Source organism: Pleuronectes platessa, chromosome 11 (genome assembly GCF_947347685.1).
Source record: "Pleuronectes platessa chromosome 11, fPlePla1.1, whole genome shotgun sequence".
Classification (NCBI taxonomy): Eukaryota; Metazoa; Chordata; class Actinopteri; order Pleuronectiformes; family Pleuronectidae; genus Pleuronectes; species Pleuronectes platessa.
In genome coordinates, this window is record NC_070636.1 from 17,400,115 (window position 1) to 17,422,768 (window position 22,654).

A 22,654-nucleotide genomic window follows, 5' to 3' on the forward strand; every position below is an offset into this window, starting at 1 on the left:
TCCTACCTATGACCTTTGATTGTGTCACTGGGCATTTAACAATTTTGCGATGCATTTAATGCGCTATTATCAAAACGCTGTTTGCGTCATTACTAAGAAAAATCGACGTTTAATAAACCCGTTGTTTGCCATCCAACAACATGATTGTAGCAAAACTTTCTATCTACAACTTGTTTTTGTTTCGTAAAATGGCTTTAGATTCTGGCTCATATCTCCTGCTGCTCCTCTACTAACAGTTATTTAGTTGTCATGTCACATTCTCCAAATTGTTTTATAAGGTAAATAGGATGTAATGGATTTCTGTAAAGTACTATATGATCACTGTTTTTCCAATATATTTATATATCTTATTTTATTCATGATTTACATTTATCAGTTCTTATCAAGAGTTGTCTCCTGATTTGTGTGATATAAAGTGAGTTAATTCTTCATTTACTAATTCCTATAAATAATTCAATGCTTGTTAACATAGAAAAGGAATAAAAAGTATACAATCATTCACATCAGTGTTTATGAAGGAACAGCGGCATTAGAATCTATCAGAGGCACCAAATTTGGCTTTTACAGCTACATTTTTTTCCTCAAGTGGAGAATGCCCTTGTACTGCCCTGGCTGTCAAATTTTTCCCACTGGCTTGTTACTCCATATCCTTGTGGAAAGCCCTGGTGTCTCTCACACACACACACACACACACACGCGCACACACCTCTAAAACTGACGTGTGTATGTGCCAGAATTCATTGGCTTGTATTTATAGCTCATTCCAAGTCTCCCATCCAAAGTGTTATCACATCAAATTTAGCTGCAGTGTCTCACACACACATTCACACACTCATCCTGACCAACCTGAAGTCTTATGAATGTGATGTGGACAGTGAGGTGGCAGAGGAGATGTTATACATCAAGGTACATTTATTATCCTTATTCTTGTAATTAAATACATACTGTAAGTGCAAATAGTTAAAGAGTCCGGGGGTCTAGAGAACTACAGAGTATATTTGAAACATAGTACAAAGTTGGACAGTTATTCAAACAAGCTAAATATCACCAGATACTCCTTGTCTTCATAGTAGTTGTACAACAGTACCTAAAACATGGGTGTGTGGGGGGTGTTCCTTATGGTTATACAAAAGCAAAACTCCTACAATAACCACATCTAAGACGCATACTGTTAAATTATCTTGTGCTTGGAAACACCAAAAAGGAAATCATTTTTTATATTTATATATATCGACGTATACCGAGAGAAGCCCCAAGTGCTAACTCAGAGACATGAAGCTGTATTTAACATCAGCAGCAAAGCGCGCCTGTGGGCATTTAGCTTTTTGTGCCAAACCGTACAGTTTGTGGTAAGCACTGCAGAGCAAAAAACGTAGCGTCATTGAAAAACTGCACAAAAAGATATCAAATATTATTTACCCAAGGGCTCAACTTCATGCACGTTCTAATAAGCAACACAAAAAAGTCAGTTACTTTTTTTTGTTTTTCGAGGTTGTGTACCTGTCTACCTAGAAACAAGATCATGTGTGTGTGACTTTGTGTGTTAGTGTGTAGACTGCTATAGACAGGGTGACGGCTTCTCCAGTGGATGCGTTTAGAGAACACCAAGATGACACAGCACTACGCCCCACAGGTGACGACCAGGCTCTTCAACGGTGAGCGAGCTGCCTGACTCTCGAGCTGGACTGGACTGTCAGCTTCTCGGCGAGACAGACAGACGGGCCTACTCCTCCTTCCTCTTGGCCCCGGGGATCTTTGCCTGGATCCTGTGCAGGAAAAACAAACTTTAAACCAAGTGCCAGGCGAGCTATTTACTCTAGATTAAGTTGTGCTTACTCTACTTAATTTTTTTTCCGGGAGCAAAGCCCTTGATGCTTTCTATGGGAGTCTGTAAAATTCACAAGTCGAGTTTTTACCAAAATTGGCAAAGTCACAGCAGTGGTCAGGACAAAGATGTTTTGTCATCAGCTGACTCCTCAGACACACAGACGACTCCAGCGTGAGAATCCTGTTTAAGGAGACATTTTATTTCTCATTTTTATTTAAGTTTTACACTGAAAAGGATTTCATGCTCTAATGCTCTTTCTACCCCCAGCCATTGCTGCCGCTCCTCTTTTCAGCCACTGTCTGAAACGCTTGGTTTGAGCTCCTGTCTCTTGAAGCCCACCCTCCCGATAAAGCCCTGTCTGTTTTGATTTGCTGGCTGGCTCGCTCTGTTATGATTGGTCAACCGTTTCCAGCTCGTTTAGGAAATGTTAGTCCCTGCTCTCGCTTTAAACCTTGCTTCGTTTTGGGAGTGTGCCAGACTAGCCGCTAAGTGTGTGTTATGCAAATGTAGGTTTTGTTATAATTGTGACCTCAGGATGATGAGGACATGTTAGCCTGACCATTGACGAGCTGTTTAAAGAGCGAGAGGAGCTCTCTTCACTGTTTGCTTTTGAACTTTGAAGATCTTTTACTTTCACAAAAAAATTTCTATCCGATATATCAGCACTAGGGGAAAGAAAAACAAGAAAAGGCATAAGATGTCTCATTTAAATGTGCAGCATCTTTGATTTAACTTTAATGCTGTGACGTGACTCACAATGGCACAAGAGTAGGTTTATGAAGCGCGGATGCTAATTTGGTTAGCATGGACCTCTATGCGTGCAGCCCAAAATCTGTGACTGCACCGACTATACACGCACAGTCGGTGGATGCTCCAGGTACATGACATTGTTTCACAAGTCGCTCTTCAGTCCAGGTGGTGGCGCCACTTGGTTTAGTTGCATTGAAGAGAATAAGAACATGGATGCTTGTTTTGAAGAGTCTTGATTTGTGTGAGGAGATCGGCCGGTACCCACACAACTCTGGACATAATAAGGACACAACATTGGGGGCAAACTCTCGGAGAGATATCGCAGCTATGCTTTGTCGTGATGGGAAACTTATTTCCCTTCACCGCATTTTGGTTCGATTGGAACTGTGGGCGTGTACATGTGACCAGAACGCGGAAAGTATGGTCAACATCTCAAGAGTTAATTTCTTTGCACTAGTGAACTTCAGCAGCACTAATACGGGAGTGATCGGTGCTGCAACTTCAAGATGCAGAGACACTTCAGATTCTTGACAAATCTGTGAAAATGGCTTCATTCACTATTAGTTGACTTTTTATCTTGAACAAAAAGACAAACACTCACTTTCCCACCACAGAGTTGACCTGGGTCCGTATTAGTCCCACATACTGATCAATCTGTGCCTGAAAGCAGAAGGAGAAAAAGAAGGGTTAGAATACTGGGCAACATTTTCCAAAGCGTGGGGTCGACTTCGGCAAATCACAAAGCTCCTGGAGATTCCTACCTGGTGTTTCTCATAGACCACCGGCATGGTGAACATGGAGACCACAGCTGCAGAGGCACAGGGAGAGAGTCATGTTGAAATATTCTGACTGACATGTGGGAAATTGTTCAAACAAGAACACATTTGTGTCAGCGGATCCCTCAACCCCTGCACTTATCTTAGGTAAACTGGAAAAGTAAACATGTCAGATATTTAAATGTGGTTGTGGCACAGTGATAAGCACAACTTGTTCCTCCACATTCAGCTCACACATGCTGGAAACACAGCTCTGTTGTGTGTATTGTGTTCTTAACTTTGTTGAGCTTCTGACCCAAACGAGTCAAAATGGCTAAAATGCAGGAAGGTGTGTGTGAGTGTTGGGAAGTTTGAGTCGAGATGACCTCACCTAGGATGAGCAGAGTCAGGCCGTTGAAGAGAGCGCCCACGTAGGTCAGCAGCCACATCAGAACAGCAAACTGAAACACAGACGCAATGTGTTTGATATAATAATGCAGCTTTTGAGATATTCATGTCACCAGATGGTTTTGGGATGTGACACGAACCTTCAAGGAGTCGACCAGATCTTGCACGAGGAACAGCCTGCGGAGCTCCTTCATGCAGGTGTTGGTGTAGAGCAGGATTTTGTCGGCATATTTACTAATCTGGTCCTGGGATAGAGCGATCTCGATCTCCAGGTAGCCTCTGTGAACGAGCAACAAAGACAGAAAACGCTGATATTCTGTACATGCGGACACTTCAATGAGATCCGTAAAACAGACTCTTTCCCTTACTTGAAAGGATGCCCCTCATCGGTCTTCTGCACGGCCTGCAGCACAGACTTGTAGATCCTGAAGCTGACGGTGGCGGAGAGGGCAGCCAGGGCTAAGTAGGCCCCGACGCTGACCACGCTGAACTGGGTCAGGGAGAAGAGGAGCAGGAGCACGCTGCTGAACACGGCCCCGGACTGCTTCACATTCCTCCAGTAGAGCAGGTCAATAGCTGGGGGGGGTGGAAGAACAGAACAGGGACAAGGTTAGGACCCACAAACTCACTGACCATGACCTCTTGTTGGCCGACACGCAGGCCGAGGCCTCCTTGGCTGTGGATCAGACTGCTGCTGCGTGCTACACACCACACATTTGGGTCAAATAACTGGAAGCTGTTCACAACCCAATGTCCTCCGAGATCTGCGGCTGTCACGTGATCCTGTTCTAACCCAGCTTCCTAACCTAGCTTTTCATTAGGTGCGTTGGAGCGGTGGAGCTGTGCGGTGGCGTGAAGGTGTCCCGAGTGACTGAGTGTCGTTCACCCCTTTGTATTTATACATGTGTCGAGCGAGTCCCTCAAATTTACATCTGACGTGTGCTTATCATCAGTGGCACCTGCTCTGGTCACATGCGTATACAAACATACTGCGCATACCCACAGGCACGTTAAACTGCCGGTACGACTGGCTGCTTACACAAGTGGATTAATGATTGACCTCGGCCTCTGTGAAGGTAGCAGTAGAAACAGAGGAACTATCAGCAGGTCACAGATAACGGATCAATGTGACCTGGTCAGACGAACAGCTCTGTGGTCATCGATGCAGGATGACCATGGATCAGAGCAGAGTCTCAACAACGCTGTGAAACAAGATTCCTCCGTGCAGCTGGAATATACATCCCCTGCAGGCACTTGTATATCTCGCTGCACCACTGTCCTCCTATTCTCACGTGTCTTCTGTGCGTGGTGGGGCCTGTAATTCTAAGCCACTTCCATAGATGACATAGGAGCGATAACTGAGGATTAGCCCAGTGTACCATTACAACTCCAGTGGCCGACATGGTCCTCCACTGGCGGTCGACTGTGTCCGCTGGAAACAAGGGGCCTGTTTCCATGAGAACTGACGGAAATGCTTGTATCCCCGCTGCTGAGCCAGCTGCCTACCCCCCCAACCCCACTGCACCACTCTTCTAGGGTTTACCATCATCTGTTGCCGCCGACACCCCAGAAATCCATCATGTCAGGGAGCCGAGCAGAAACTGGTACGTGAATGTAAAGTTTGTGGCGGTGGAGGAGAGAGAAGTCTCCTGGGTGACTTCGTCTTCCTCTCAAAGCTGTCTGCCTGCCTGCCTGCTCTAATTTTAGCCGTGGAGCTCTGAGCAGCATAGTGATGACGGCCATCTTTACTCTCCACTAAAAGGCCTCTGTGGATGCCAAAAGGGGAGGTTAAACCTCGGTGGCCAAAGAAAAGCCGTTGTGGCTGAGACGATCTCACTTATGTTAAATGACAGTATAATATAGAAAATTATGTATAATCTCTTTTTTTTTTTTTTTTACCAGTCACCATAATGACACACAGTACATATCTTCCTCCGATGCCCTTTAAATCAAACACGCTACTCATTCAGAAACTGGATCCATGTGTCTTTGCTGCTGCACATGCACCCCTCCCCACAGAAGCCAACAAACTGTTCATGTGGCAGCTGGTTTGAATGGAGATGCTCACTCACACACACGCGCACACACACACTGAGTCAAACAGGTAGCACACAGACAACAGTAACATCAGCCACACAGATAACCCTGCTGCAGACAGACAGACAGACGGACAGGTGTCGGCCGGCAGCGCGGCGGTGCCCTTGTGATGGGCTGCACAGACTGCACGCAGCCTGGAAAGCTGGAGCTAGTGCAGTAGAAGCGTGTACTGACCTGCGGATCCCATGGCTGAACAGGGAAAGAAGCAGCTGCTTTATCCACGGACAAAAGGAGAGCAGTGGAGGGGGAGTCCCCCCTGCATGGGAGGGGAAGGGCCAGAGCCACGCCAGCAAATCAGCACGAGGGGAGGAGGGAGGAAGGGGGGGGACGTCTGTGGGGTGCGGCTGCCAAAGAACCACATTGCAATCCAGCACACACACACACACACACACATATGCACCACCATACATACAAACACTCTCTTCTCTTTCTCTCCCTGAGCCCTTTTATGCTCAGGCTTTTAGACATAGACTACCAAGCAGCGACTAAAATACAAGTCAGTGCATGAAAGTAGAAAATCAAAACCAGTGTATTCCTATTGTTTAACGTCTCCATCATTTAACTGCAGCAGGGCACCAGTGTTAAACCACGTTTGAAAAAAAGGAACAGACTGTAGTCATGTTCTCCTGCTCCATCAAAACGCTTTGGTGGCAAGGCTCAGCCTAGCACCTGCCTGATGCAGTTACCATAGTTACCATGCTCCATTTTCTCCCCACCGCTCGCTGGGAGATGGAGGAAGGGATGGGCCGACAAAAGAAGAAGAAGAAGAAGAAGAGGAGGGGGGGGGGATGAAGGGGGTTGAAGAGCGCTTCCTTTGGGAACGATGAGATTCATTTTGCTCAATCTGGGGAATCAGCGACACATAATGTGTCTCTACACACATGAAGACAGCCACTCCCTTTATTGTGGAGCACAAAAGGACAAATGCAGGTTGGACACGAGGCCTGTCTGTTATCACGTCTGACTCAACACATGGGCAAAAAAGGGATAAATAAAGGGATAAAAAACAATCACTGATTGTAGGAGATCACAATCTTAAATTGTGATGAAGTTGTAATCAGATAAACAAAACTCAAATTTGACAATATTAATTTGCTCAACATCATAGATAGAATCAGGACACGGACACATCCTGAACACAATCAGCACACACAGAGCAGGTCCGAATACAGTTTGTTCTTCTATGACGTTCAGCATGAACACCCCCAGCGAGATCCAGAGACAACGATGAACTCCAGTGACAATGATATGATTCCCCCTCCTACTTTTCTGTAGTGAAACTAGTTTAGCCTGACCTCATTAAATCACTGCAGACGTCCATGTGGCCTCAAACCAGCCGTCAGAGTGAGCCAACATGCACTGGGACTTTAACAGCTGGGATTCACACTAAGTAAATGAAACTTGCTCATTTCCGCTTCATCGTGGATTCAAATGTCTAATTTATAATCACAGGTATGGTTTTAATTTTTTAAATTATGTGAGTTTTTTCTTTGCTATTAAGGCTAGAATAATTGCCAGATTTTCCAAACAGATACTGTATATATCAGAAAATAAATCTGAACAGCAGTGAATGGAGCTAGTAACAAACTATTTTACTAGTTGTAAAAATGCATCATAATCTTTAAAAGTGAGTATAAATACTGTCGTTTGTTTATATTTTGAAAAAATATGAACTGTACATCTCTATGAACAATTAAGAAGTTTGATTCTGCCACATCACAATGAAACATCAACTGAAATCTATAAACTTCTGACTAGACGAGTTTTGCAGCGGCCAAATTATATTTATCTAATTATCTGGGATGCTTGTGACACTATGACATCATTCTACTGATTTAGAACTTCACTTAATTGATGAACACACTGCAGAGCAGAGCATAGAGATATTTATATTAAACCTGCTGGCTGCTATGTGACATACTGAATCCTAAAAATGTGATTACAAGCATGCCTTATTTCTGGACATCTCTGCCCTGTCGTTGATAACTCCTGAGGAATTTGGCAGTGAGTCAGTTCTGTGCATGTGCAATGAGAATGACTAAACAAAAATGCCTACAGCTTCAGGGTAGTGTAGAAAATAGTGCAATGAGTGAATGTGCTCAGTGTCATCCGGCCCTGTCCTGACTGTCTCAGCTTAAAATGATGCGTTCCTAATGTCATGGACAGATAAAGCATCACATTACACAGTCTTAGACCAGATGAAATGGATAATGAATCAGTGAACTAATGACAAATCTTGGTTTGTTATTAATCATTATCAGTGACTGCTGAGATACACAGTCTCTGCTGGGACACAATAAATGGACCAATCGATCCCACTTTTCCTGCTTCACACTGAAGAAGACGGCTAATAAACCACAACCAGTGTGGAGGAAGGGACGCCATTTTCTCTCTTGGCCACTTCTCCGAGCCCTCAGTGCTCTAGAAACACACAGACGGAGGATAATCTACTCGCGGCCCAGTCTCCGCAAGGTGCTATGGCAGCCGAGGAGATGGGGCTGATGTAATCAGAATGGGTGTGCCCAGGTTACCATGGAGAGAGAGTGTCAGTGCCGCCCGGATGCTGCGACTGCCTCATTACACAAAAGCAGAGCATACGCCATATAAAATCAGCTCGGCAGCAAATGTGATATTTAGGCGATAACAATGACACGCCTAAGTCCACAACACTGGTGTCCATGTTAACATGCAGCCAAAACAGATGGCTCGCAGCAAGCTGGTGTGTATCAGCTCATTTTCCAAAACAGCCCCCAGCGTCTCTCACCTCTTTGTTTTTGTCAGACACACACACATGCAGCAGAAAGGATCTGTCATCAGGGCGTGTCTATGTGATAGGAGGAGCAGGTACACACTGCTGTTAGACGCTCCTGCACTTGACAATTACAATTACATAACAAATGAAAAAAACACACACACACAAGACAACAAACGTAATAGTTTCATGAACATGTAACCCACATGCAGGATGGATAACGTTGCATCTCTCACAGCCACAACACACACACACAGACGGTAGATGAGTGAGATCAACACAGTAAACACATCAGTACCCTGGCCCTTCCAGCTGCTCCAGGAGCACTCCTTCTTGGTCACGTCGGCAGTGGCCTGCATGCTGGTGATCGCGTATGTCCCTGCTCTCTCTTGTCTGTCTGTCTGTGGTCTCCGTGTTCTTCTTCGTGTCCCTCTCCCTGTAGCACCGACTCACTCACTCATCCCAGATAGGCATGAATGGTCGAAAAAGGGACGCGGGAGAGAGGCTGAGATGACAGAGCGGGAGGGAGGGAGGGAGAAAAAAGGTTTCCAAGGTGCTGCCGGCACGCGGAGCACGCAGACTGATGCTGTGGAGCGTCGCTGGGTGGAACAGAAAGAGCGGATGGGGGGAGAAAGTGCGTATATGTATGTGTGTGTGTGTGTGTGTGTGCTGGGGGAGGAGGAGGAGGAGGAGGATGGGGAGTCAGAACGTAAACACCACACCACAGTCGCCGCTGCAGCAAACCATCCGTGCAATGATTGAGCCTAGGGGGGGAATCAGAGGGTGGGGGGTGATTGTCGGAGGATAAGCTTTTTTCATGAAAGGGAAGGTCCACTATCTTTCACAGTAACAGCCCTGACAGAGCCTCAGACATGACTGGGGAAAGTGGGGGTCCAAGTGGTGGGAGGGTTGTCCCACACATGCTGTGATGAGACACTAAAGCAGGAGGATGCATTGTCATATATTATCTAACGTGCTGTGCTGACGTTCTGTGCAGCTTGTTAGTGTATTTGGTGTCATGAGTAATACAGGCTACAAACACTTGATATAATAGCAGCATCTTTAAAAAGTCTGACATCATGTTTCCATAGCTGTGTTTTCTGGAGGCTGAACGTTGCCTGACTTGAGACCATGTTGCTAAGGAGAAGTATGGCAAGCATCCAGCTCTGTTGTTTTTTAAATTATTTTTTTGTTTTAGATGCAAGGTTGTAGCCAGAGATTCAAATAGTAATTTCCACTATGACCACGGGTAAATGAGGAGGCAAAGTGCCGGGGCTTTAATAATGCATGTGGAGAGACACAATGCATTACAGCCCAATGCTAATGGCAAAAAGGAAAGAGCACAGTCACTGTGGTGTCAGCACTGAGCCGGATATAATTCCTGTATAGATCGGGGGGGGGGGGGGGGGATAACGTCATTGTTCAGTCCGTCTGCCCCCCCCCCCCCAAACTGCCACACCTCACACCTTCTGCTCGGCGCAGACTTCACAGGCCTAAATGCCAAAACCCACCATGAGGACAGAAAGACATCTCTCTGAACCCTACTGAACATGCTCCCCATCGCTGTTGCTATGGCAACTGGCATGGAAGTGCACAGGCAGTGGAAAACAATATATGCCAGTGTTCATTTGGAACCGCAATGACAAAGGTGCCCTGCGCCATCTAGTGGTGAAGAGAGAGTACACGTGACCTGCTTTTTGGCATTTCGAGAACCTTCTCACACGTAAACAAAACAAGAGGTTTTCATGATAAATCATGACAGCTTGAATAACTGCACAGTTTACATATATAACTGAGTCTGACCAGGGTGCATCAATAGCATGTGTTGGGCAACATACACCACAGTGGAACCAATGTAAACAACATGTATGAACATGTCATTTCTTTACAACCTGTGTTTCTGTATAATAATAGTACGATATAGCCTTCATATCGCCTATGTAAGAGCGTGTCCCAATTCTAAATTCATGAGATTATGTAAACCCACTGTTTACAAGGTCAGAGAGAACAGACAACAGAAGCTAAAATACCTATGGCAGCATCGTGTGCATTAACTCCTGCTGACGGCTAATCTGTCTTATCTAATAACAGAATGATAACAAGTGATGTAAGACGTCAGATGCTGTCAAGAAGCTGAACAAAGCTTTCCTGACAAAATATCGGCAATTTTATAGTTTGTGCTGTTTCCACTAAAAGAAGAAAGGAATGTTTGGGTTGGACAGATTAGCTGTTGGGTCTCACACGTCATGCTTTGCCAAACATGTGAATCACTGCATCCTCAATCCAATTTATTTTTCTTGTAATATACCACCAGGGGGAAGCAGACCTCAGGAAGGCCCAATACAAGCACTTCCCACCCTCCACGTAAACACTCAGCAGTGGAATATCCTCCCCCCTCTCTCTCTCTCTCTCTCTCTCTCTCTCTCTCTCTCTCTCTCTCTCTCTCTCTCTCTCTCTCTCTCTCTCTCTCTCTCTCTCTCTCTCTCTCTCTCTCTCTCTCTCTCTCTCTCTCTCTCTCTCTCTCTCTCTCTCTCTCTCTCTCTCTCTCGCTCACTAAGCAACCCTTTCAACTTTCCCAGCCTTGTCAACACAACAGCGCAACATGCAGGTAGATCCCATGCAGGAAATAACACAAGTAGCACGTTAGTAATTTGCTGTCAATCATCTATTGATAATGTTTTTTCTGATGGGTCAGGTTTCAAACACAAATACACATGCTGTACCTTTTCCACTTGGGGATGACGACACATCGGCAGACACAATGCTACCTGCTCCTTAAACTGACCACACTAATTCTGGAAAGCCACAACTCATGATGGCTGCCGATAAGCAGAGATGACACCGCTGCAACGATGAAGAGATCACAGACATGATTCCTGATGCCCTGATGTTCTCACAAAAATTCAGTAGCAATGTTTTTTCATATATTTTTGGCCTAAAAATAACTATGTATCCCTTAGAGAAGCGTTCTGGGGGAAAGAGAGTGATAAGATTGATAGAACTAACCTTTTTGTTTGTTAAAACGAACTGGAAACACTGATGCCCCAGGTTTTTCTTGGTCTTCTTTCTCTTCAGTGGTGCGCTTGTGCATGTCGTCCTGAACGGGCTTCTCCAGTCGCACCTCTGGGGGTACAGCGGCAGTTGGGGGCTTGGGCTTGCTGGAGCGATCCTCCTCTGTTTTCACTTGGGTCTTGACCTTTTCTGTGACCAGGGACTCTGCTGGCACGGCCTCAGCGGCACTGCGGGGAGGGACAGTGCTGGGAACTAGGGGAGAGGCAGGGTTCACACCCTGTTTGGGGCCACTGATGCCCTGCTCTCTCTTTGGGCTCTCCTCTGACGCAGACTCGATGAAGAGGTCACTGTCGAGCTCTGCCTCTCTCTCCTCTCTCAGAATGCTGTAGGCTGTGGGAGGAGCGTGGTTGCCTGCCAGGCCGAAACCACCCTTGGCGACCGGGGGATTGTCAAAGGGGTTGTTAGGCTGGCTGAAAGCACCCTTGCTTTTAGGTGGCTGGGCAAATGGGTTACCACTGGCCTTGGGAGGCTCCTCAGACACCAGCTCGATCTCTGAGTCTCCAGACTCGGCACTGCTGCCATCGGGCTCCCTGTTGCCAGCCTTTATGCCGGGGCTGCTTTTGGAAGCTGCAGGCTTCACTGCGTCAGCATTGAACATGTCATGGGAAGAGAATTCTTTTTCTGTTCACAGAGAACGGCAGAGAAAAGTGGAGGTTAGTCTTCAATCACATTACAAATCCAGACACATGTCTAGAATTAACACAACCTTCCTCCTACTAATAAAGTTGACTTCATCAGTAGTCAAAATAATCTTTGCTCACTTCGCTTTGTTTCAGTTTGTATTCTGTATAACTATTAGCACATGGTGGCTTATGTCAGCCATTGCAGTGAGTTAGAGTTAGTAATTTTTGTATAACTGTCATTTCTGAGGATTTCAAACATAACTCCTGCTTCTATATCTGACCGCATGACAGGGCATTATGTGTGTGTGTGTGTGTGTGCGTACATGCGTGTGTGTGGTCAAGTCGAGGTATTACTCATGTCGTCCGGAACTCCATCTGCTTTGATAGTCAAATTATGGGGACTTGTCTTCCTTATGTGGACAAAAAGCAAGTCTCTAGTATCATTGCCTTTGTGAGACATGTGATGGGTTAAGGTTTAGGTTAAGACTAGGGTAGTTTAGGTAAGTAGTAGCTGTGGTTAAGGTTATAGTAAATCTCCAGGAAATCAATGCAAGTCGATAATGTCAGTAAGGTCCTGTGTGTGTGTGTGTGTGTGCGTGCGTGCGTGCGTGCGTATGGGCAGGTCGAGGTATTACTCATGTCGTCCGGAACTCCATCTGCTTTGATAGTCAAATTATGGGGACTTGTCTTCCTTATGTGGACAAAAAGCAAGTCTCTAGTATCATTACCTTTTTAAGACATGTGATGGGTTAAGGTTAAGACTAGGGTAGTTTAGGTAAGTAGTAGCTGTGGTTAAGGTTATAGTAAGTCTCCAGGAAATCAATGCAAGTCGATAATGTCAGTAAGGTCCTTGTGTGTGTGTGTTTGTGCGTGTGTGCGTGTGTGTGTGTGTGCGTGCGCGTGTGCATGTGTGTGTGCGTGTGTGCTATGCCTACGTGTTGGTGAAGCATTGGGAGTGGAAGCAGGGCTCTCGTCCTCAGGCTCTGATAGTGTAACAGTGGGAACCCCCTGCAAGCCCACACTCAGGACGTTTTCACGCTCGGACACACTGACTGCAGGAGGATGCTGCTGTGGCTCGGCCGGAGGCTGGGACTCAGTCAGGGTGATCTTCACTGGGCTGGCTGTTTGGGGGGTGCCGCCTAGGTTTCGGTAGGAGCGGTAATCTGACAGCTCTTCATCAGAGTGCTCCTCCACGTATGGGAAAGATTGAGAGCCCAGCGCTGGACCTAGTTTCTCCTCTTCCTCGTCATCCTCTTCATCCTCTTCATCCTCATCTCTTCCTGGGTAGTTGTCCATGTAGCTTCCCAGCAAGTCACGGCCAGGCAGGCTTGTGTCCACCAGGCTGTGCGGAGGCACCTGGTGCTGCTCCTGGCGCTCGTCTCCGTGGCTGATGTCCATGTAGTTGTAGGATTCCGTCTTATCGGAGCCCATCAGAGAATTTGGAAAGTCATCAACCAGGTCAGAGGTCATCTTGGTGTTGGAGCTGAAGCTGTAGGTGTCGCTGGAGAAGTCATTCAGGGCAGAGGAGCCGGTGGAGGACTTGGAGGGCTTCAAATCTTCTGACAGGTAAGAGGACTCCCGGCTCGACGCGAAGCTCTGATTGGACAGCAAGGACGTGTAGACATCACCGTCATCGTTCATAGGCTTCCTGAACAGGCCAGACATGGGGTCATCTGCAAAGAGGGAAACATGTGACACTTGGTGAGAATAGGCACAAAAGACGATGGCAGCACCCTGCGTCACGCGATCAGATCAGATCAGCCTGTGCCTGAGCAGTTTGATTAATGAAAACATCCGTGTAAACAAGGCGATGTCTGAGCTGGCGCTGCTGCCAGGGTGAGGGTCTGTGGCACTGAGAGCAGCACAGACAGGCTGGGTGCCCGGTTGTGCAGATCAGTGAGGCAGCAGTAACAGAGGGTACTTGTACCCGCTGTGGGACAAAGGAGGATTGTTCAGACCCCGAAAAATTCACAGTGCCACAACCAGAGTCTGTTCTGAATCAGGCAGGCAAAGAGCTGCCTGCAGTCACATCAGTAATCCTGCATCTCCCCTGACAATTCACATGCAACATTTAACATATGAAGAATATGGTTTATGTACAAGCTGCTGTAAACTCTAAATGGTTTAAGCTCAGCTAGGCTAGGCTAACAAAACCGTACAATGATACATGTATAGAATAAATATTTTATAACACTGCGTGTTAACTGCATGCTGGCACTCACACACACACAAAACTAAAATAATAATAATAACACTCAAACATTTGAGAACTAAAACTCTGTGTATGTCCCCTGCTATGAAATATCACTCCACATCGCACTGAATTATTTGTTAGTGCTGCGGAGACACAGTAAAGCTGCTCACATTACACATGACTTGCAAAACAGGAAGATGCTGTGATGGGAAAGTTATTTTAAACCATCAGGTCAGAAGTCAAGGTCAAGTGAAGTGTTCAATTTTGTTGACTTTACTTTTCATCCTTTCAACTAAAAAGCCTCTTCAAGTTCTTCCATGAAATAAACAACTATAACACCCACACACAAACACAAGCTGTCTGAGATCTGATGTTGACATATCTGTTGTGCTGTGTACAAAGTTCACACTTCCACAAACTGAGCTCCTGCTCCTTTTCTCCTTCCCAGCTTCTCCCCGGGCAGTGGTGCTGCTATAAATAGTTCAGGTCCAGCTGCTGGACTGGATATGGGGTGAGATTTTAAAATAGCAGCCTGGGGGTTAGCTCTGGAGGATGCAGAGTGACAGAACATCCAACAGGTCAGGACGTCCCGTCCCTCCCTTTGCTTCCTCTAGAAGGTCCCACCACCCTTTCCTCCTGCTGTCCTTCCTGCTGCTGCACCCTCAGTCATTAACAATACATCATACTGCAGTACAATCACAGCACGGCTGACTGGGACACAGGAGGAGGGGTGACGTGACATGGAGGACAAGCAAGGCCCAAAATGCTCTTGAGCTTTCGGTGAACTCATGTTCAATATAGGATAACAATATATCGGATCAGTCTATGGATCCAATGCAACATAGATGGGCAGCTGTTGAAGTGCAGTTCAGTGACACGAGTGCCCTTGATGTGCTGCTAAAGCAAACCGCTGTATAATCCTCTTAGAGTACTACCATCGCCTAGGTCCCGTCAGCCATCACCCTGGCAACACCATCATAATCTAACACTGATTCACTGCACAAATACCTAGTGTGCAGATGTGGGAAGCACTCAGAGCCACTACAAACTGTGAACAGAGTTGATCTCTGGCAGCACACCCCCTCCATGCAACAACACAGATAAACTCACCAGCCGCAGCATAAGGCATCAATTAACAGGCCGGGGTGTTTGACGCTAACAGCCACAATGAAGCTGCTGAGATGCTTGACAAAGTTGTTGAGGTTGAGGGAATTGTGTACGTGCTGATAAGGCATTGCACCCTGATGCTGGGGAAAAAACATAAACCCCACCGGGCGGAAGCAAACGCTTTGCTGTGCTGGGATGAGATTGGACGTGACAACAGAGGATTTCTCCCCTTACAATGTAGGCACAGAACATAATCATGTCAGTGAAAGTATGATGCAGTTAAATAAATAAGTCCTGGAGGATGTGCTACAAAGGGAGCAGTCCCTTTTGTTGTCCTCTGTACAGCCACTGTGGCCCTGAAACTAATGCAGCCTGACACTCTGTGCTGTGTGGAGGCATGGGCTCCTAATTGCCAGGCCGAAGACAAAAACATGTGAAAGGAGTCGAAGTTGCAAACTGAATTCATCGCAACTTCAAATTAAGAGCTTGTGTTGTTTCTCAGTGTAGCCGCCGCTTTGCCCCTGTAGACGCTAACTGAGCCACAGCAGCTATTCAGGGTGGAATAAAGTGAACCAGAATGGAGAGCACATACATCCACCAACCCCCAAATGTCCCTTCATTAAACCACGTTCAGATTCACAAATTGTACTCACTCATAAATATCACCCCCCTTAACATGTCCGATTTTTTTCATCAAGATCCATGAATTATTTTCTAAGAAATCAACGGATATGTTGGAAAATGTCCTTGGCCGATGCTCTAAAATAAAATCATTAATATAAAAAGGGGTTTAAATTGAATTTAGAATTCATCTAATTGATTTAGATGATAGAGAAAGAAAGTTTCACAAACAGTTATATCTCACTGTCATTCTGAGACAGACAAGGCGTCGCTGGATCGTCATCCCATTACAAAAAACAAACTGCACTGACTTTTAAAGGATCTCCATCTCTTTCACTCTGTGTTGCCCCCGAGAAGGACATTCATCCCAGTTTGACTTGCACAGCAGCTATACAGCAGCTACAGCACTGTATCAGACACACAACACCATCCATGACTCTGCTAACTGTGGTGTTAGCTTTCAGGAGTTCTCTTTCACGCCATGACCTTATGGAAACCAATCCATCAACATGCTCACTGGCCTCCTCTTTCACTGGCATCTGTGCCTTTGACCTTCAATAAAAAGCTGTAGCTTTATTCTTTTAGGAATATAATCATTCGTTGTGCAATACTTTGGCTTGACATGGAGCATTTTTTATTTTATTTGTCATTTGATGTTCAATTTATTTGACACATTTCTTGTGAATATCTTATCTGATAGTGTGAAGACACGTATTATGCTGAAAAGGTTATTTTCTCCTTTGGTTATTTATACCACAAGTTGCTGTATTATTAAATACCTGGTGAGGAAAGAATCAAATGTTTGGCACGTCACAAAGGATAAAGCTCAATAACAACAGCAATTTGATCATTGATGTATTACTTTTGTTTTGTTGTATTTTATGGTGAAATTTGCAGCAGCTTGACTCTTGAACATAAGTAAACGAGGTGCAAACTAAAGCTACTTTTTTACGTGGAAACTGAAACAGATTCCAGTGCATTATCATATATATGCTTTATATAAACGTCCCCATTTATGTGATATCTGCTAAAGAAGTTCTAAGGAATCAATATGATACTAACAATAATTCAAATAAGTTTGAGTATTTACTTTTCCCATTTTTCTTTACAACAGAGCTGAGCCACATGATAACTCGACTTGGAGTTGGTACAATTCAAAAAACCTATATTAAGTCTCTTTCATTTTGTCTCAGTTTGAAGACCCACTTATAGTTGCAATGGTCTCTGGCTTTAAAAGCTTTGCTTATGACCTTGTTGTTCATTGCACATCGATTACAATATCCTTGGTTCCACAAATGCACAAATACAAGTGGTTAACTATCCCACTTTAATATCAGTAAAGAAGAAGAAAATGGAGCGAACAAAGAAGGTCTATATACCGAGAGCTGAGGTACACCTAAACCACAAGCAGGGGTCGATAGGAGAACAGCTGTGCTGAGGGATTCAGCTGCTCGGAGCTGCATTGATCCAAGACAATGAGGACATACAATTACGGTAAGAATCATCAGTGTATCCACCATTCTTTAAAAAGAAATCGCTGAAGGCCGCACAGCACAAATGTTGTTGTCCCAGTGGCTTTTGTAAAGGTAAATCAATCTTGAGACGGTTTTAAGAAAAGCTAATCTGTCCTTATTCAGATTCTGGAGCTGTGGTTTGTACAGTACCTGTCTTCCACTGTATCGATCGTGTTTTTCTTGCTCAGATGGAGCGTCATGGATGAATGGAGATGGAGAGGATGTGGGAGGATCCAGACTGAGTGTCTGCCCGCTGTCTGCTTTGGGTCAAAGCTGTCAATTTGGTGTAACTTTAGATTGGCATTTTCACTTTCATTGTTCAGACGGGATTTGGGCCTAAAGAGTAAAGACGCAAGCAGGAAGGCGTTGATGCACAGGTCACAACAACCTACACAAAAGATAGAGATATGAACCGCACTGTTTGTAAGTGCCTTTCCTGATAGTAGCTCTAATCCCATGAGCAGGTTTGCAATAGTCTGCTTGATTACTAAAGGCCCACAGGCGAGAGAGCCGGACAGAGGCAGTGAGATCAGAAACAGGACATATCACATTTCACATGCAGGCTTTTTAATTGTTCTTACGGGTGAACACAAGGGAACAGACGGACAATGTGAAATTATGATATGATGATAGAAGTAATGCAGAGTTACAGTCCCCATGCAGTGGAGCCTTTTGGGCTCAGCTTTTATCTTTTATCCTTCAACATTAGCTAATTGGTTCCAAGGACGGATGAAGATGAATGAGTCTGTAAATCAGGCAGGTGCATTGAGATGAGCGCTTTGGCCCAAAACCTTCTGGAGGAGCAGACACATTAGTATCTTTACGCATTTATATAAGACGCTGGATGCGACAGGTAGTGGACCTGCCAGAGGACCCTCTGCCTTTGAGGGAGGAAGACTTTGAACAGAAAGTATTGTGGAAGGAAGGACAGTTCTTTGTGTTTCCAGTTTTTCCCCCTCCGACAGCCTAGTCATTTGAACTATCAGGCCTTCTCATCACAGCTCCGCCTCTCTGGCCATTAAGCTGCCCCCCTCCTCTCCCTCCTCCTCGTCCTCCACTGTATTATCTTGCATCTTTATCATCTCGTCTGAAAGGACCTAGCACCGACAGCCCCCCCCTCACACACACCCCTGGGAACAGGAGCAGAGCTCTCACCAGCTAAAGGCACAAATGCACTGCGCCTGCTTATGAAGTCCAGCGGAGTCCACTAAGTGCTTTTCTCTATCTGAAAGATGGGGAAAAGACTAAGCCAGACAATCGCTGTCTCATCCTTGTTGCTGATGACGCGCTGAAATGGAGAAAGACTCGAGTCTAATCCACCTACCGGCGCACTGGATTGTGGTGAAAAGGTTGCTCGTGACTGATGGACTTTTTTCTGGACATGATAATGTGACCGTTGTAAAAGATCATGACCTGTTAGAAAAAACTGAAGGATGTCATAATGTGGTGTCACTGCCTCTGCACAGAATGCACTTAGTTGTTTTCTTAATACGGCAGAAAGCAGGGGAGAGCTCCTACACAACCTCTGAGGAAAACAACCTCTACTGTGGGGTTTTCACAGCACATCAGACGCAGCAGCATCTTCCACAACTCTCTCTCTCTCTCGCTCTCTCGCCTCTTGAAGTCTTCACAGAGTGGGAAACTTCTGAGAGTTAAAAGAGGCTCTACTGTACTGTGTTGTCTAATAAGAGGCTCGACGCTCTGCCCCGTGGTGATTGAATAACGCTGAAATCAGCATCTATCGGGGTCCTGTGGGTAGATTACTGTTGTGAGCGAGATTTAGGACAGGCACATATCGATTACTTAAGAGAGGCAATTCTAGACGTCTTGACAAGATAGTTTTTCACTGTTCGAAACTTCTTCTTTCTCTGACCTCAGCAAAAATAAACTTTGACTTTTCTTTTATGAGTCTCCACCGGGAGAGCAGAGAAGCACAGTGTGTTACAGAGAGGAGGGGTTAGTAGTGGATGTGTTTGACACAGATCAGAAGAGACTGCAAGACGTCTGGTCAAGAGGAGGACGTCCACTCTGGCCTGAAAGATGTGATGAGATCTGCACTGTTCCCACCAAGAACAAAAGTGCCAGAAGGATTTACATCACAGCTACGCAGTGGGAGCCGCGGCTATTCTTTCCTCCGTTAGAAATCAAAACATCGTCTGTGTGTGCGTGTTTGTCTGTGTGTACCTGAGCCTGAGCTAGAGTGTGGAACTCTATTGTGAAGGTGGACAATGTGCTTTGTTTACTTTTTCTAAAGAGTGCAAACACTGATTAGGCAGTTATTAATTCACATATAATTATTCATAGGCTGCTTCAAGGAGATACATCTTAGTTTTCATATGTTATATGTAAATATTTCAATGGCTTTCATCCCCGTTGCAACACATTAAGCTTCGGATGTTTCGCTTCTGCTTTAATGTCAAAATTTGCATCTCAGAGGATTCGTGGATTTTGTGTGTTCAATAATGCTCTTGTGCTTTAACGTGTTTAAAAAGACGTGTTTTTTTCTTCATTGTTTTCAGTCTCCGGCTAAACGAAAGAGGCCTGACGAGCAAAGAGAGGAAACTAGGTGTCTTTTTTTTCTTTTTCTTTTTTCTAACATTATCTAATGAATATTTCAGTGAATTCGTGAATGAAAGTGCACGGCTCCAGTTTTGCTCGCCAAGCGAATAGTGAGACCTGTTTCTTCAGGATTAAAAATAGCAGCATGAGCCGAGCCGTGCCAAGGAGTGTGACGGACTTCGAGCTGAGGTTTGCGTGATACTCCCACAAAAACACATGCCCCCCCCCATTATCCAGTAATATATAAATATCATCATCAGAAGCTCCCCAAAACAGGGATGCAGGAATCTAACATCATGCACGCTGCTTCCTACTTCAAGACCCAAACTAAATCTGTTTGCTGAAACGTGTCTCTAGTGATAAAAGTGAAGGATTAAGTTATTTTTAATCCACTCGCTGGCTATGAAAGCAACAGGGGGTTTAGGTCTATAATCTATTTATGATCTCCTTACACCATCATATCAAAAGTACAAGTTTTCTAATAGATACATGCCCGAATGGGGGGTGGAGCAGCAGATATACCAGTGAACAACATAGGCCACCGAAGTTTCAACAGGCTACTGCATCTCATCTGGACCAACCGTACAGAATTTAATCTCATCAGCCGGAGCTGGGAAAACGAAATAAATAATTAGCACCCTCTAGTTTTCATCAATAGAAATATAACAAAGGTTTATTTTCAATAGATCTAACCTTAAGCATTGTGCCCGCACAGTGAGGAGGTGGAGGATATGCCATATGATGCATCTACCTCCGATTTGTGTTTGGCCATATCTCCCAGCCCTATGCCGTCATGTATGACACGGTTTGAGGCTAAAACGAGTAACCAAGACGTCTGACATCATTACCTTCAGTCTCGCTGGACCATATATGGCAAAAATCGTATCGATCGGTCGATAATAATCACAATAAATGTCACATTAGTATTTCTGTGAAGTTTAAAGACTGACTTATCCTCCTGAGCGAAGGTTCAGGTTTTAACTCTTCTTTCTGGACCTTGTTGCCAAACAGCAAAACGTTTTACAAATCCGAACAAGATCAATAATGTGTCAAATCTCCTCACTTTGCGATCTATGGATAAATATTGATCCTTTGTTATTGATGAACATTACATTGCTTTATTTCTTGTTGTTGTTGTTTTGTTGCCCGGCCCTTCCCTCCAGCACCAGTGTGGTCGCAGGTGATTTACCGTCCCCCTATGGAAGTTACTCGCCCGACATCTTTGCTCCCGTGTTTCCAAACGCAGAAGTTGTGACAGCTCCTCTGTCTCTGAACCCACACCCCTCTGACAAATGGACTCCGCTGCTTCTCCGTGTCCGTGTTTACTCCTAAAATGCCGAGCCGGCTTCCGACACGCTAACAACGCACAACACGCAAACACAACAAATCAATAATGAGTCATTAATTGCGACTTTTACCTGTGGATGCAGTCTCCATAGCAACGGGAGGCCTGGTCCCGTAGTCCTGGTGACGGGGATGGAATTGTTGCGCCGGGTCGTCGGTCGCTTGGTCGCCGCCTCGCGCCTTCGCCTCCCCGCGGGGCTCGTCGAACCGGGTCGCCGTGTTCCCGAACAGGCCGTTCCTCTCGTACTCGTCCCCGAGCCACTTCCCCTCCGGACCGAGCTCCTCACCGGGCTGAGCGGACATGCTGCTGTGCGTGGCCCTTGTTCGTCTGTCGGACTAAATAAACACGAGCTGCTGAGCTCCTTCCCTCTTCCTCGTCACCTCCGCCTCCTCCTCTTCTTCTTCTACCGGACTGTAAATGAGCGTCTGCGCTGTGATGGGTGACACGCACACACGCACGCACGCACACAGTCTCTCACGCAATGCAGCTCCCGGATGGTGCTTGTAGCCGCCGTGGACGCTGAGGCGGTGCGTTTGCGGTGTCGTCGGTGCTCCGGCGGGACGGTGGCGGAGGAGTGAGCTTTATTGTTTTAGTTCACTGCTCCGGTGGTGACGTCACGGCGTCCGTCGGCACTTTATTTGGGGCAGAGTCGGACGCCAGAGAGATTCTCTCCTCACAACAAACCAGGAGACACCGACTGAGAGAGAACTGCTGGATTCAACTTCAAGGAAACAGAGAAATCAGAGAACACATGTTAATCAGTGGAATCATGCGCTGCGGTAGATCTGCGTGATCGAATCCGCGCCATTTCTATCTCAGTCATACGAGTGGAGAAGTGTTTCTCTTCCCGTTTTTTAATTTTTTTAATTTGATTAATGTCTGACTTTTAAAATAAACCACATTTGATTTATTTCTCTGTGGTCCTCTGGTGAGTCACCCGGTCGCGTGGCGCCCCCGTGCGGCGCTTCGAAGCACGACCAAGACCTCAGAAAGTTCCAAGATGGCTCCCTATAGCAACCAGACTCGCCT

At 45.7% G+C, this 22,654-nt stretch overlaps 1 protein-coding gene across 2 annotated transcripts; it reads right to left on the reverse strand.

The window, feature by feature from the left end:
- Positions 1-894: 894 nt before the first annotated feature.
- On the reverse strand, positions 895-22,098 carry rtn1a (reticulon 1a). Of its 2 annotated transcripts, XM_053434047.1 has the most exons (10): positions 21,699-22,098; positions 13,221-13,958; positions 11,597-12,283; positions 4,110-4,317; positions 3,882-4,020; positions 3,725-3,794; positions 3,340-3,386; positions 3,180-3,238; positions 1,917-2,008; positions 895-1,766 (listed from the first exon to the last, which is right to left on the reverse strand). In XM_053434047.1, the coding sequence occupies exons 1-10, from the start codon at positions 21,925-21,927 to the stop codon at positions 1,621-1,623; spliced, it is 2,415 nt and encodes an 804-aa protein (XP_053290022.1). In that variant the 5' UTR covers positions 21,928-22,098; the 3' UTR covers positions 895-1,620. The 2 variants fall into 2 exon arrangements, with proteins under 2 accessions (XP_053290022.1, XP_053290024.1); XM_053434049.1 differs by lacking the exon at positions 1,917-2,008 and having other exon boundaries at positions 21,699-22,085.
- Between the last annotated feature and the right edge of the window lie 556 nt (positions 22,099-22,654).

Bases quoted from the DNA above. Each gene is read 5' to 3' on its own strand.
- rtn1a (XM_053434047.1), bottom strand. From the start codon at position 21,927: ATGTCCGCTCAGCCCGGTGAGGAGCTCGGTCCGGAGGGGAAGTGGCTC. The intron at 13,959-21,698 runs GTAAAAGTCGCA...CCCTCTTTGCAG, and splicing joins TATGGAGACTGCATCCACAG to ATGACCCCATGTCTGGCCTG. The intron at 2,009-3,179 runs GTGAGTGTTTGT...CTCCTTAAACAG, and splicing joins GTCAACTCTGTGGTGGGAAA to GATTCTCACGCTGGAGTCGT.